The sequence below is a fragment of the Panthera uncia genome, chromosome D2 (genome assembly GCF_023721935.1).
Source record: "Panthera uncia isolate 11264 chromosome D2, Puncia_PCG_1.0, whole genome shotgun sequence".
NCBI classification, from domain to species: Eukaryota; Metazoa; Chordata; class Mammalia; order Carnivora; family Felidae; genus Panthera; species Panthera uncia.
Genome location: NC_064818.1, coordinates 40,546,514 through 40,563,369, shown reverse-complemented (window position 1 = coordinate 40,563,369; position 16,856 = coordinate 40,546,514). Strand labels below are relative to the sequence as shown.

Genomic DNA, 16,856 nt, shown 5'->3' with positions numbered 1-16,856 from the left:
CTGTAATAGATTTAAGACCCAATCAGATTGCCTTATTTCTTTTTATATGATCTTTGGCAAATTATGCCTTTCAAGGAATTGATCTGTCTAGATTATCAAATTTGTTGGCTTATAGTTATTCACACTATTTTTTGTTATCTTTCTAATTTCCGTGGGAACTTTAGTGATAGCCCTTTTGTCATTTCTGATATAAGTAATTTGTGTCCTCTTTTTTTCTTAGTTATCTTGGCTAGATAGCTTATCAACCTTATTAGTCTCTTCAAAAAATTAGTATTTGGTTTCATTGATTTCCTCTACTGGTTTCCTGTTTTCTGTTTCACTTATTTCTTTTCTAATTTTTATTATTTATTTTCTTCTGCTTATTTTGGTTTTAAGTTGCTCTTCCTTTTCTAGTTTCTGAAGGCAGAAATTTAGATGACTGATTTGAAAAATTTCTTCTTTTCTAACATATGCATTCAATGCTGTAAATTTCCCTCTAAGCACTGCTTTGGCTACATTCCACAAATTTTAATAAGTTGTATTTTCATTTTCATTTAGTTCAAAATATTTTAAATTTCTCTTGAGATTTCTTATTTGATCTATGTGTTAGTTAGAAGTAGCCCATGCATTTTAAGATTTTTCAGTCTTCTTCTGTTACTGATTTCTAGTTTACTTTTCTTGTGGTCTAAGATCAGACATTGTATGATTTCTATAGTTTTAAATTTGTTAAGGGGTGTTTTATGGCCCAGGATGTGGTCTGTATTGCTGAATGTTCTATGTGAGCTTGAGTAAACTGTTTACTCTGCTGTTGTTGGACTGATTAGTCTACAGATGTTCATTACATCCAGTTGAGTGATGGTGGTGTGGAGTTCAAATATATCCTTACTGATTTTTTACTTCATGATCCTGTTCATTTCTGATAGAGGAATGTTAAGGTCACCAACACTGAGAATGGATTCATCTATTTCTCCTCACAGTTCTCTCAATTTTTTTGCCTCACACAGTTTGATGCTCTGTTGTTAGGTTCATGCCCTTTAAGAAGTATGTCTTCCTGGAGAGTTGATCCTTCTATCAGTAAGTATATACCTGATAATTTTCCTTGGTTTGATTCCTGCTCGGTCTGAAATCAATATAGCTACTTCTGCTTTGTTTTAATTAGTGTTAGCATGGTATATTTTTCTTCGTTTACTTTTAATCTATATATTTCTTTATATTTAAAGCAAGTTTCATATAAGCAACATGTAGTTCTGTCTTGTTTTTTAATCTACCCTGACATCTGTCTTTTAATTGGTGCATTTAGAGCATTGGCATTCAATTGGCATTATTGATCTAGTTGGATTAATATTTACCCTATTTACTGTTCTCTGTTATTTGTCCTTGTTCTTTGTTATTTTTGTCTCTTCTTTTTTCTGCCTTTGTGGTTTTAATTGAACATATATAATTTCATTGTCTCTCCTTTCTTAGAATATCAATAATACTATATTTTTCCTTTTTTTAGTGATTGACCTTGAGTTTGCAATATACACACACAACTAATCAAGTCCACTTTCAGTTACCACTATACCACTGTACAAGTATTATGGATACCTTACAATAACAAAATAATCCTAATTCTTTCTTTCCATTTCTCATATCATTACTGCAATTCATTTCCTTAGTTGTAAGTATATATGTGTGTATATATAAATAAATATATATGATATATGCATGTGTACACATAATCTAAAATTATGTTGGTATTATTTTGAACAAACTGTTATTTATTAGATCATTAGTAAGAAAAAAGGGTTTTTTTTTTGGTTGTTGTTTTACTTATTCCGTTTTCACTACTCCCCCATTCTTTATGGGTATCTGAGTTTCTGACCCATATTCTTTCCCTCTAAAGAACTTCTTTTAGCATTCTTTCAAAGAAATAAATTTCCTCATTTTTTATTTATCTGAGAAAGTATTTATCTTTTACTTTTGAAGGATAATGTTGCAGAGTATAGAATTCTAGGTTAATGGGTATTTTTCTCTCAACACTTTAAATATTTTATTCTGCTCTTTTCTATTGCATGGTTTCTGAGGAGAAATCAGATATCACATATAATTTTTATCTTCCTTTATAGATAAGGTGCTTTTTTCCCACTGGAATCCTTTAGGATTTTGTCTTTTTCTTTGATTTTCTGTAGTTTAAAAATTATATGCCTACATGTAGCCTTTTTTTTTTTTTTTTTTGGCATTTTTCTCACTATTATCTGAGCCTCATGAATCTAAGGTAGGTGTCTGGCATTAATTTGATGAAATTCTCAGTTATTGTTTCAAATATTTCTTCTGTTTTTTTCTTTCTCTTTTTCTTGTATTTTCATTCTGTGTATGTTACATGTTTTATAATTGTACTACAGTCCTTGGATATTCTTTTAGTGTTTTTTCTCATTGCTTTTCAGGTTTTGAGGATTCTATTAATATATTCTCTAGCTCAGAGATTCTTTCCTCAACTGTGTCTAGTATGCTAATATGATCATCAAAAGAATTCTTCATTTTTATTAGAGTGTTTTTTATTTCTAGCATTTTTTTTTCTTTAAGTTGCAAAAGATTGGGTAGAATGGGTTGGAGTTGGGTATTTCCCTTTCCTGGTTAGTTAGACTCTGATAGTAATGCAGCATTTCAGGTTCTAGTTGACTAGTTTCCCCTGAAGGCAGGCCTTGTAAAGAAAAACAGAGTGATCTGCTATATTTTAATATGGTTTCTTTCCCCTCCCACTGCCAGAAGCTGGAAGGGATTTTCCTCTGATGTTTATTTTGTAAATGTGTTTGACCTCCTGGAGATAAATCTCACAATATTGTGGTGGTTCTCCTATGACAGTTTCCTCCCAGAGTTTTAAACTCTCAGTTTTGCCTGTACTGAGCCTCCAGCAATTTGTCAGTTACAGTTCAGATTTTCCCATTGTGGCACACTGGTTTCTGCAGTGGTTTTTGCTGCTGAGGCTCTGCTGAGGTACCCCACGTCTTGCTGGCTGTCTTTCTAATCTTGGGGACAGTGGTTTGACCTGTGTCTTCCCCTCTCTGGTGGATCCAAGAAGCATTATTCAGTCTGTTCAGCTTTATACTTGTTGTTAGGATGGAGTGACAACATCTAAGCTCCTTATGCGTGGAAATAGAAACCAGAATTCCTATTTATAACTTTATACCTTTTTTGAAACTAATTCCCTCTAATAAATATTTACCTATATTTCTTATAATACAGTTTTTATATCCACCATTTTACTGGAGTTTGATGCCAAAAAAGGATAGCACAGATTTAGTTTATTCCTCTTGTTTTCCAGGTGAAGAAACTAGGAAACCACGAAGAGCAGTGAGGTATGCAGGGCTGAAGCACACTGAGGATTCTTCCCATCCAGGTATTTTTCTCTGAGACAAATAAGAGGGGAATGACTGAGTGTAGGAGGGTTTGTTTGTGGCTCCAACAAGCTTCCCGAGACTCACAGTGTGCCTGAGCAAGGTGTGTGTAAGGTAAAAACAGTGACTGCATGTTGCAAAGCCTGAAGGCATTGAGAGAAACTCAGTTCGTGGATATATTTAATTTTTAATAATACTCAATAAAATGACTACTACATGGGTCAGATCAAAGGTGACTTTTTAAGGTAAACCCCATCGAGCAGAATAGTATTATCCTTCATTTGCATTCTTCTAACATTTTGCTCATTACATTATGACATTTACCACATCTATTTTAATTTCCTGTTCAAATGCTATCCTCCAAGTAAGCTGAGAGTATATGAAACACAGCATCATTGATTATTAGTTTTTCTAGTCCTAATATTTAACTCTGGAACATAATAGGTGATCAACATATATTTGGTGAATTGAATCGGTACATATTATACCAGGTAACTTGAAGCACATAGATTTTCTCAAGGTTTGCACCTTATACAGAAAAGAATTCTCCTAGTAAGCTTTTAAGAAAATAGTAAAGTTTGAGGTGGGCCTTAGCAGATGAATAAAAATTTAATCATGTGTGTATGGTAGAGAAAGTTCTTCTCTACTGGAAAAACAAAGTGTATTTTAAGGGGACCAATGTTAGTGTAGGTGACAGGAAGGAGAAGGAACAAGGATAGTGTGGCTGGAACAAAAGTTAGTCTGGGAAGTGAGGGTTAATAGTTAAGCAGATGAGCTCTTGTCACAGTGAGGGATGGGGTAGCAGGGAGTGGACATGAGCTTTCAGGTTTTTGGTAGGAGCGTTGATTTGCAAACCCCTAAAATTAGCTATGAATTTTCCTCCCCAAAACTTTTCCCTGTATTAAACTACTACCATTTCATTGTGTGACATTTTTACCTACTCAGTCAGTCCTGGTGGGAACCAATCCAGTAGCATTAGTGTCTCCCTTCTTGTTACCCGCTAAGCCATTCACTTCTCTCTATCTCCAGCCATTCGCTTCTCTCTATCTCCATCCACTGTCACCGCCCAAAGCCAGGTCTGCGTCTCTAACCCGATCTAGATTTTATCATCCTAACTTTTCTTGCTAATTTCATTCTTGTCCTCTAACACAGAAACCATAGCAGTGTCCTATAAATGTCAGTGGAAGTGTTTTTGTGCACCTCAACTCTTTAATAATTTCTTTCTTCATGTAGAATAAAACTCAAGCTCCTTATTTTAGCCTCTAAGTCCGGGATGCTGTGGCTCATGCTTTCCTCACCAATGTAACTTCACGACTCTGTGTTCCAAGTCCATCATGCTGCTGTTACAGGGACCTGCTTTCAGGTTTCCCACCTACATTAACTCTGTCTTTCCATACTCTTCACAGAGCCTGCTCCTTCTCACTCGGCATATCTCAACTTAAATCTTACACTCTTTGGGTCTTCTTCAAACATGTTATGAAAAGTGAAGTCCTTTCATTTATTTTAAGACTTCTTTAACCCCTTACTTGTAAAATAAAATAAAGATACAGACAATTGCTATAAAATAAATGTGCAGCTAATTAATTATTATGAGGCCAACATCTTTATTAACACGTGACCGATCAGGTCAAGAAATATTGCCTGACACATTAGAAGCTGCTCACAATGCCTCGTTCCCAGCAAAATCTCTTCCATTCCCCTGAAGCAAATATTCTTCTAAGTTTCAGCAATCACTTCCTGGCATTGCTTTAATCTTATCATGCAAGTGTAGCTTCCTAAACCCTTTGCCTCAGCCTTGTCCATTTGTTTTTCCTTTGTTTATATCTTTCCAGTAGACTTTGATATATAGCTTCTATTTCTGTCCTTTTCTCCTTATGTTTTACTTTTAATTGAAGTATAACACGTAAAATAAAAGACCGATTTTAAATGTACAATTCAATACATTGCCTCAAATGTATCTATCCCTGTCATCATCAGAACAAGTTTTTTTCTGTCAGTTCTATCTCCCAGAGAAAACCATTGTTCTGATCTTTATCACCGTAGTTTTTCTTGCTCTTGAATGTCATAGAAAGATAATTATCCAATGTGTACTCTTGTCTCTAGGTTCTTTCGCTCGGCATAATGCTGTTTTATGTAGTAGTCATTTGTTTTCTTTTACTGCTGAATTCCTTTTTTGAATATGCTGTATTATTTTTGAATCCATTCTGTTGTTCACAGACATGCAGTTTTCAGGCTCTGTGCCTAAAGAGCACAGAGTCTGCTTGGGATTCCCTGTCTCCCTCTCTCTCTGCTTCTCCCCTGCTTGCTCACGCTCCCTCTCTAAATAAATAAATAAACTTAAAAAATGTATATATGGACATACTTATACCAGTCTTTCTGCGAATATGTTCTCATTTCTTTTGAGAAAGTTCCTAAAAATGGTACTGATGGATTATATAGTAAGCGTATGTTAAACTTTATGAGAAACACATTGTTTTGCAAAACATTTTTACCATTTGACATTTCAACCAATAATACGCGAACATAACAATCGCTTCATATCTTTGCCAACAACTGAATTGTCAGCTATAGCAAGCACTCTGGTGAATGTGTGGTGGTATCATATTGTGGTTTATTTTATTTCTTTGGTGACTCCTTCTGTTAAACATCTTCTCACGTACCTTTTGGGGACATATATTTGTCTGTTCAAGTTTTCTCCTATTTAATTCGATACTGGATATTTTTATTTTTATATTGGAGTGCTTTCTACACTCTTGTGTCTGCACACATATGTGCAGACATACATAAAGCTCGTATATACACATAAGTATGTATGTACACACATACACATACATATGAGTGGGTGTAATGGTGTGTGGATGTCAAATGTATGTATTGAGAATATTTTCTCCAAATCTGTGGTTTGCCTATGTTTTCTTAATGGTGTCTTTGAAGAGACTATTTAATTTTAATAATGTTTAATTCATTGACTTTTTTTTCATGGGTATTTAGGCATTTTTGTCCATTCCAAAAATCATTATCTACTCCCTGCTCACAAAAATAGTCACTGATGTTTTTTTCTAAAATTTTGATTGCTTTAGCTTTTATGTTTATTTATATTATAAATCTCAAATTACTTATTGTTTATGTCATGTACAGGTCAACTTGTTTTTTTTTTTTTTTTCATAAAGATACCTAGTAATTTCAGCACCATTCTTTAAAAACTAACTATCCTCATGGAACTACTTTGAGAGCTTCATCAAAAATCATTTGGCCTAATATTTTTGTGAATTTATTTCTCTAATATGTTCTTTTAGTCTATATTTTTTATCTTAATCCAGCACAACCCTGTCCTTAGTCTTTTATTCTTTCACAGAATTATTAACTATTCTAAGGTCTTTGAATTTCCATATAAGCTTTAGAGTTATCTTGTCAATTTATTAAAAACTTGTTGGTGTTTTGATTAGGACTGTCTTGAATTTTTATTTTATTTTATTTTTTTAGTTTTATTTATTTAAGTAATCTCTACATTTAACGTGGGGCTCAATTTTAGGACTTTTGAGATCAAGAGTTGCATACTCTTCTGACTGAACTAGCCAGTCACCCCTCTCTTGAATTTTTAGATCACTGTTTCTCAACCTTTTTTTTTTTTTTATTCTTACCCTCCCAAACACAAGGAGAAAAAAGAAATCTACTTAAATTTTCTCAAATAAGAAATATTATATATAAATAATAAGATTCTATTAGATAGGGTTGAGCTTTGGAAGGTAATAAGCCATTGTGTATGTAAGAATATTTTTCCCCCCAGGAAGCAATTTTTTTCTATTTGTGGGTGATTCTGCCCCTGTTGAGAATACATGCTTTAGATCATTGTGGAGAGAACCTTAAAAATATTTAGTCTTCTGTTCCATGCATTTGATATGTTTCTCCATTTATTTAGGTCTTCTTTAATTTCTCTGGCAATGTTTTCTGGCTTTTGGTGTGCAAATATTTTACCTTTTTTATTAAATTCATTCCTCAATAAGAATTTCAGTTTTCTTACACCTTAAAAAGTGGCATTTTTATTATATTTTCCAATTGTTTGTTGTTAGTATATAGAAATACAATTAATCTGACTATATTGACATTGTAACTTTTGGCATTTCAATGATAATGCTGGCATTTTTTTTAACGTGTATTTATTTATTTTGAGAGAAAGAGAGAGAAAGTGAAGGGGAAAGGCAAGAAAGAGAGGGAGAGAATCCCAAGCAGACTCTGTACTGTTAGCACAGAGCCTGACGTGGGGCTCAAACTCGTGAACCGTGAGACCATGGCCAACTGAGCCACCCAGGTGTCCCGTAATTCCGGCAGTTTCTTTCTGATGGGTTCTTTAGGATTTTAAATCTAAACCATCATGTGTCTGCAAATAAAGGCAACATGCTTTCCAATCTTTGTGCAATATCCTCCTGAGGGAAGGGTTATAAAAATTTAAGTGAAAACCACTTCATAACGTTAAAAGTAAGAAGCAAGTATTTTATTGCTGTTGCATTTTTAGCTGCTTTTCCATATCAACCAACAGTGACTGTGGTCAATGAGCATGCCCATTGTTGTCTTTTACCTCGTAGGGACCGAAGTGTCTGATACGATGGATGGACTGGTTTCCTGGATTGCCAAAGGTAGGATTGCAAAGATTTTCCTTTATTAGAGGGCAGCTGAGAAAAAGGGAGCTTTCCCAGCTGGCCTCTAGAAGAGAACACAACAGATAGATTTGGCCAATGACTGCAAGTTTGTGTAAACAGTGCTTTCTTTCGGGCCTGCTTCTGAGAGGGCCCCTGGAATGTAAGTTAACCACTGAGTTCATAACCAGAGTTTCTCTGGAGGCTTACTGACTTTGATATTCCTGGAGGTGTGTGAAAAAACTGATCTTGGCTGGCCAAGGTCTGGAGAAATGAAAACGTGCAATTACTTTGGAGTCACATTCTATTTTCTTATCATCTTATGTTTGTGTATGCCTGTGTTGGCTTCAGTATTGTGCAAACTTGATAATTAGTCCCTTGGAGATTTCTGGTACTGACTTGAATTAAACTGAGGAAAAAGTTTTCATCAAACATCATCAGATCTGGATATAGAAGAATGTGTAATACAGTGTGAATAAAGGAAAGCCAGTAAATGCACAAGAGACTGGAAGTAGAGTGAGGTGGTAAAAGAGGATAAAAAAGGAAAGAAAGAGCTGAAAGGAAGTCCCAAATGTATCCTGAAAATCTACCATATATATTTTAGATATTTTTTTCCTTTTCATAACCTTTTTAAAAAACGTACAGCAAATGTAATACTTGCTCATCTTTAGCAAGTTTATATATTATAGCATTTGTCATTATAATTGCAAAGACAAAAATTACTTGAGATCCCTGCCAAAGCATAACTAATATTATGTATTGCTTTTCACTGTTTCTTTGATATCTCTCTTACCTACCTATCTACCTACGTATTGATCAATCAGTCTGTCACAACTTACCACAATATAGATCAGAAAGAGTTGTTCTGTACCTTAGGCTTTCTTTAATAGTATACATTTTAAGCAACTTTACTGAGGTATAATTTATATTTTTTAAAAATTCATTGAAATTGACAGTTGAGTACTGATAGATTTATGCACTTGTGAAGCATAGCCCATTCAAGATATGGAGCATTTCCATCCAGAAAGTTCCCTTGTGGCTTTTGCATACAATCATCTCTAACTACTTGCTTCAGGCAACTACTGGTTTGCAAAACTGAAACTATGCATTAGTTTTGTATATCAATTATACATTAGTGTTAAACATTAGTTTTACAGGTTCTATTTCATATAAATTAAGCCATATTGTAAGTATTTCTTTATGTCTGATTTCATTTGTTCTGATTCTGTTTTTGAGATGAATTTGTGTGTGTGTGTGTGTACATGTGTTCATTCTTTTTTTTTTTTCTTTTTTTAATTTTTTTTTTTTTTCAATATATGAAATTTACTGTCAAATTGGTTTCTATACAACACCCAGTGCTCATCCCAAAAGGTGCCCTCCTCAATACCCATCACCCATCCTGCCCTCCCTCCCACCCTGCCCTCCCTCCCACCCCCCATCAACCCTCAGTTTGTTCTCAGTTTTTAACAGTCTCTTATGCTTTGGCTCTCTCCCACTCTAACCTCTTTTTTTTTTTTTTTTTCCTTCCCCTCCCCCATGGGTTTCTGTTATGTTTCTCAGGATCCACATAAGAGTGAAACCATATGGTATCTGTCTTTCTCTGTATGGCTTATTTCACTTAGCATCACACTCTCCAGTTCCATCCATGTTGCTACAAAAGGCCATATTTCATTTTTTCTCATTGCCACGTAGTATTCCATTGTGTATATAAACCACAATTTCTTTATCCATTCATCAGTTGATGGACATTTAGGCTCTTTCCATAATTTGGCTATTGTTGAGAGTGCTGCTATAAACATTGGGGTACAGGTGCCCCTATGCATCAGTACTCCTGTATCCCTTGGATAAATTCCTAGCAGTGCTATTGCTGGGTCATAGGGTAGGTCTATTTTTAATTTTCTGAGGAACCTCCACACTGCTTTCCAGAGCGGCTGCACCAATTTGCATTCCCACCAACAGTGCAAGAGGGTTCCTGTTTCTCCACATCCTCTCCAGCATCTATAGTCTCCTGATTTCTTCATTTTGGCCACTCTGACTGGCGTGAGGTGGTATCTGAGTGCGGTTTTGATTTGTATTTCCCTGATGAGGAGCGACGATGAACATCTTTTCATGTGCCTGTTGGCCATCCGGATGTCTTCTTTAGAGAAGTGTCTATTCATGTTTTCTGCCCATTTCTTCACTGGGTTATTTGTTTTTCGGGTGTGGAGTTTGATGAGCTCTTTATAGATTTTGGATACTAGCCCTTTGTCCGATGTGTCATTTGCAAATATCTTTTCCCATTCCGTTGGTTGCCTTTTAGTTTTGTTGGTTGTTTCCTTTGCTGTGCAGAAGCTTTTTATCTTCATAAGGTCCCAGTAATTCACTTTTGCTTTTAATTCCCTTGCCTTTGGGGATGTGCCGAGTAAGAGATTGCTACGGCTGAGGTCAGAGAGGTCTTTTCCTGCTTTCTCCTCTAAGGTTTTGATGGTTTCCTGTCTCACATTCAGGTCCTTTATCCATTTTGAGTTTATTTTTGTGAATGGTGTGAGAAAGTGGTCTAGTTTCAACCTTCTGCATGTTGCTGTCCAGTTCTCCCAGCACCATTTGTTAAAGAGACTGTCTTTTTTCCATTGGATGTTCTTTCCTGCTTTGTCAAAGATGAGTTGGCCATACGTTTGTGGGTCTAGTTCTGGGGTTTCTATTCTATTCCATTGGTCTATGTGTCTGTTTTTATGCCAATACCATGCTGTCTTGATGATGACAGCTTTGTAGTAGAGGCTAAAGTCTGGGATTGTGATGCCTCCTGCTTTGGTCTTCTTCTTCAAAATGACTTTGGCTATTCGGGGCCTTTTGTGGTTCCATATGAATTTTAGGATTGCTTGTTCTAGTTTCGAGAAGAATGCTGGTGCAATTTTGATTGGGATTGCATTGAATGTGTAGATAGCTTTGGGTAGTATTGACATTTTGACAATATTTATTCTTCCAATCCATGAGCAGGGAATGTCTTTCCATTTCTTTATATCTTCTTCAATTACCTGCATAAGCTTTCTATAGTTTTCAGCATACAGATCTTTTACATCTTTGGTTAGATTTATTCCTAGGTATTTTATGCTTCTTGGTGCAATTGTGAATGGGATCAGTTTCTTCATTTGTCTTTCTGTTGCTTCATTGTTAGTGTATAAGAATGCAACTGATTTCTGCACATTGATTTTGTATCCTGCAACTTTGCTGAATTCATGTATCAGTTCTAGCAGACTTTTGGTGGAGTCTATCGGATTTTCCATGTATAATATCATGTCATCTGCAAAAAGCGAAAGCTTGACTTCATCTTTGCCAATTTTGATGCCTTTGATTTCCTTTTGTTGTCTGATTGCTGATGCTAGAACTTCCAGCACTATATTAAACAACAGCGGTGACAGTGGGCATCCCTGTCGTGTTCCTGATCTCAGGGAAAAAGCTCTCAGTTTTTCCCCGTTGAGGATGATGTTAGCTGTGGGCTTTTCATAAATGGCCTTTATGATCTTTAAGTATGTTCCTTCTATCCCGACTTTCTCAAGGGTTTTTATTAAGAAAGGGTGCTGGATTTTGTCAAAGGCCTTTTCTGCATCGATTGACAGGATCATATGGTTCTTCTCTTTTTTTTTGTTAATGTGATGTATCACGTTGATCGATTTGCGAATGTTGAACCAGCCCTGCATCCCAGGAATGAATCCCACTTGATCATGGTGAATAATTCTTTTTATATGCTGTTGAATTCGATTTGCTAGTATCTTATTAAGAATTTTTGCATCCATATTCATCAGGGATATTGGCCTGTAGTTCTCTTTTTTTACTGGGTCTCTGTCTGGTTTAGGAATCAAAGTAATACTGGCTTCATAGAATGAGTCTGGAAGTTTTCCTTCCCTTTCTATTTCTTGGAATAGCTTGAGAAGGATAGGTATTATCTCTGCTTTAAATGTCTGGTAGAACTCCCCTGGGAAGCCATCTGGTCCTGGACTCTTATTTGTTGGGAGATTTTTGATAACCGATTCAATTTCTTCGCTGGTTATGGGTCTGTTCAAGCTTTCTATTTCCTCCTGATTGAGTTTTGGAAGAGTGTGGGTGTTTAGAAATTTGTCCATTTCTTCCAGGTTGTCCAATTTGCTGGCATATAATTTTTCATAGTATTCCCTGATAATTGTTTGTATCTCTGAGGGATTGGTTGTAATCATTCCATTTTCATTCATGATTTTATCTATTTGGGTCATCTCCCTTTTCTTTTTGAGAAGCCTGGCTAGAGGTTTGTCAATTTTGTTTATTTTTTCAAAAAACCAACTCTTGGTTTCGTTGATCTGCTCTACAGTTTTTTTAGATTCTATATTGTTTATTTCTGCTCTGATCTTTATTATTTCTCTTCTTCTGCTGGGTTTAGGCTGCCTTTGCTGTTCTGCTTCTATTTCCTTTAGGTGTGCTGTTAGGTTTTGTATTTGGGATTTTTCTTGTTTCTTGAGATAGGCCTGGATTGCAATGTATTTTCCTCTCAGGACTGCCTTCGCTGCATCCCAAAGCGTTTGGATTGTTGTATTTTCATTTTCGTTTGTTTCCATGTATATTTTAATTTCTTCTCTAATTGCCTGGTTGACCCACTCATTCGTTAGTAGGGTGTTCTTTAACCTCCATGCTTTTGGAGGTTTTCCAGACTTTTTCCTGTGGTTGATTTCAAGCTTCATAGCATTGTGGTCTGAAAGTATGCATGGTATAATTTCAATTCTTGTAAACTTATGAAGGGCTGTTTTGTGACCCAGTATATGATCTATCTTGGAGAATGTTCCATGTGCACTCGAGAAGAAAGTATATTCTGTTGCTTTGGGATGCAGAGTTCTAAATATATCTGTCAAGTCCATCTGATCCAATGTATCATTCAGGGCCCTTGTTTCTTTATTGACTGTGTGTCTAGATGATCTATCCATTTCTGTAAGTGGGGTGTTAAAGTCCCCTGCAATGACCACATTCTTATCAATAAGGTTGCTTATGTTTATGAGTAATTGTTTTATATATCTGGGGGCTCGGGTATTTGGCGCATAGACATTTATAATAGTTAGCTCTTCCTGGTGGATAGACCCTGTGATTATTATATAATGCCCTTCTTCATCTCTTGTTACAGCCTTTAATTTAAAGTCTAGTTTGTCTGATATAAGTATGGCTACTCCAGCTTTCTTTTGGCTTCCAGGAGCATGATAAATAGTTCTCCATCCCCTCACTCTCAATCTAAAGGTGTCCTCCGATCTAAAATGAGTCTCTTGTAGACAGCAAATAGATGGGTCTTGTTTTTTTATCCATTCTGATACCCTATGTCTTTTAGTTGGCACATTTAATCCATTTACATTCAGTGTTATTATAGAAAGATATGGGTTTAGAGTCATTGTGATGTCTGTATGTTTTATGCTTGTAGTGATGTCTCTGGTACTTTGTCTCACAGGATCCCCCTTAGGATCTCTTGTAGGGCTGGTTTCGTGGTGACAAATTCCTTCAGTTTTTGTTTGTTTGGGAAGACCTTTATCTCTCCTTCTATTCTAAATGACAGACTTGCTGGATAAAGGATTCTCGGCTGCATATTTTTTCTGTTTAGCACACTGTAGATATCGTGCCAAGCCTTTCTGGCCTGCCAAGTTTCAAAGGAGAGATCAGTCACGAGTCTAATAGGTCTCCCTTTATATGTGAGGGCACGTTTATCCCTTGCTGCTTTCAGAATTTTCTCTTTATCCTTGTATTTTGCCAGTTTCACTATGATATGTCGTGCAGAAGATCGATTCAAGTTACGTCTGAAGGGAGTTCTCTGTGCCTCTTGGATTTCAATGCCTTTTTCCTTCCCCAGTTCAGGGAAGTTCTCAGCTATAATTTGTTCAAGTACCCCTTCAGCACCTTTCCCTCTCTCTTCCTCCTCTGGGATACCAATTATGCGTATATTATTTTTTTTTAGTGTATCACTTAGTTCTCTAATTTTCCCCTCATACTCCTGGATTTTTTTATCTCTCTTTCTTTCAGCTTCCTCTTTCTCCATAACTTTATCTTCTAGTTCACCTATTCTCTCCTCTGCCTCTTCAAGCCGAGCCATCGTGGTTTCCATTTTGTTTTGCATTTCGTTTAAAGCGTTTTTCAACTCCTCGTGACTGTTCCTTAGTCCCTCGATCTTTGTGGCAAGAGATTCTCTGCTGTCCTGTATACTGTTTTCAAGCCCAGCGATTAATTTTATGACTATTATTCTAAATTCACTTTCTGTTATATTATTTAAATCCTTTTTGATCAGTTCATTAGCTGTTGTTATTTCCTGGAGATTCTTCTGAGGGGAATTCTTCCGTTTGGTCATTTTGGAGAGTCCCTGGCGTGGTGAGGACCTGCAGTGCACTTCCCCTGTGCTGTGGTGTATAACTGGAGTTAGTGGGCGGGGCCGCAGTCCAACCCGATGTCTGCCCCCAGCCCACTGCTGGGGCCACAGTCAGACTGGTGTGTGCCTTCTCTTCCCCTCTCCTAGGGGCGGGATTCACTGTGGGGTGGCGTGTCCCGTCTGGGCTACTTGCACACTGCCAGGCTTGTGTTGCTGGGGATCTGGGGTATTAGCTGGGGTGGGTAGGCAAGGTGCACGGTGGGTGGAGGGGCAGGCTTAGCTCGCTTCTCCTTAGGTGATCCACTTCAGGAGGAGCCCTGTGGCAGCGGGAGGGAGTCAGATCCGCTGCCGGAGGTTTGGCTCCGCAGAAGCACAGAGTTGGGTGTTTGCGCGGAGCGAGCAAGTTCCCTGGCAGGAACTGGTTCCCTTTGGGATTTTGGCTGGGGGATGGGCGGGGGAGATGGTGCTGGCGCCTTTGTTCTCCGCCATGCTGAGCTCTGCCGTCCGGGGGCTCAGCAGCTCTCCCTCCCTTTGTCCTCCAGCCTTCCCGCTTTCCGAGCAGAGCTGTTAACTTATGACCTCCCAGACGCTAAGTCGCGCTTGCTGTCGGAACACAGTCCGTCCGGCCCCTCCGCTTTTGCCAGCCAGACTTGGGGGCTCTGCTTGGCCGGCGAGCCGCCCTTCCGCCCCGGCTCCCTCCCGCCAGTCCGTGGAGCGCGCACCGCCTCGCCGCCCTTCCTACCCTCTTCCGTGGGCCTCTCGTCTGCGCTTGACTCCGGAGACTCCCTTCTGCTAATCCTCTGGCGGTTTTCTGGGTTCTTTAGGCAGGTGTAGGTGGAATCTAAGTGATCGGCAGGACGCGCTGTGAGCCCCGCGTCCTCCTACGCCGCCATCTTCCGGAACCTCTGTGTTCATTCTTTTTGCTGCAGAGTAATATTTAATTGTATGGATATACCACCATTTCTTTATCCATTCATCTGCTTATGGTTTACTTACGGATACTCTGAATAAACTATTCTATTTTTCACCATTAAATATATTATTTATAGGTATTTTGTAGATATCTTTACTAATTTGAGAAAGATGCCTTTTATTTCTAGTTTGCTCAAAGTTTTTTTTTTTCCTTCCTTACATTTTACCATGAATGAGTTGAATTTTTCCAGATTTTTTTTTCTGTCTCTACTGAGATAACTGAGATGTGAGGAGGATCATGCAATTTTTCCTCTTTTATATGTTAACATGGCAAAACATATTTCATTTCCAAATGTTGAACCAACCTTGCATTACAGAGATAACTGTATTTGATCATTCCAGATTATTTTATGTATATGTCTTGATTGCATTTGCTAATATTTGATCTGGAGTTTTGAATCTATGATCATGACTAATAGTGGTCTAAATTCTTTGTTAGCTTGTGGTATCAGTGTTGTACTGGCTTCATAAAATGATTAGGAAAGCATTCTCCCTTTCGCTATTTTCTAAAAATGTTTGAGTAACACTGATAATATATCTTCCTTAATTATGTAGTAAAATTAATCAGTAAACCACCAGGGTCTGGAGTTTTCTTTGTGAGATTTATTTATTATGATTTCTTTAATGGATATAAAGCTGTTCTGATTTTCTGTTGCTTCATGTGTTAATTTTGGCAAGTTGCATTTTTTAAGGAATTTGTTTCATTTTGTAACATTTTCAAATTTTTAAATAATATTCTTTATTATCCTCTTAATAATATTTATAGGACCTATAGTAATAGTCCTCTTTTTATTTTTAACATTTCTATTTTGTATTTTTTCGTCTCTTATTTTCTTGATTATTTCTCCTAGATTTTGATCAATATTATTAATCTTTTAAAAAAATTGTGGACTCTGTTGATTTTTTTTCTTCTGCCAGTCTGTTTTCTATTTCATCAGTTTATACTCTGATCATTATGAATTCTTCCCTTTTTAAATCTTGGTTTTAATTTGTTTATTTTTCCTCTTAGTCTTTTAATAAAGAAACCTACACTATTGATTTTAAATCTAAGAATTTAATCTAATATTTAAAAATAGGGTTTGCTTTTACTGTATCAAATTAATTTTTATATGCTACCTTTTCATTGCCATTATTTAAAGATTGCTCTAATTGTCGTAGTTTATTCTATGAAAACTTATTTTCATATCAGTATTAATAAATTTCTCAATATTTTATGATTTTATTTATGTTCATTATTAATGGTTTCTAATGAATTTTTATTATGGTCAGAAAACATAATCCTGAGAAATTTAACACAAGACCATGGGGGAGGGGAAGAAAAAGAAAAAGAAGTTAGAGAGGGAGGGAGCCAAACCATAAAAGACTCTTAAAAACTGAGAATAAACTGAAGGTTGATGGGGGGGTGGGAGGAAGGGGAAAGTGGGTGATTGTCATTGAGGAGGGCACCTGTAGGGATAAGCACTGAGTGTTGTATGGAAACCAATTTGACAATAAATTTCATATTAAGAAAGAAAGAAAGAAAGAAAGAAAGAAAGAAAGAAAGAAAGAAAG

At 36.6% G+C, this 16,856-nt stretch overlaps 1 protein-coding gene across 16 annotated transcripts in view; it reads left to right on the top strand.

Annotated features, from left to right (window-relative positions):
* LOC125932768 (uncharacterized) overlaps positions 1 to 16,856 on the top strand; it is a 789,340-nt gene that overhangs the window by 566,292 nt on the left and 206,192 nt on the right. For all 16 annotated transcript variants that reach the window (XM_049645300.1, XM_049645303.1, XM_049645304.1 and 13 more), the window contains 2 exons: positions 3,284 to 3,358; positions 7,940 to 7,990. In XM_049645300.1, coding sequence (XP_049501257.1) covers positions 3,284 to 3,358; positions 7,940 to 7,990 — 126 coding nt within the window. The remainder of the gene's footprint in view (positions 1 to 3,283; positions 3,359 to 7,939; positions 7,991 to 16,856) is intronic.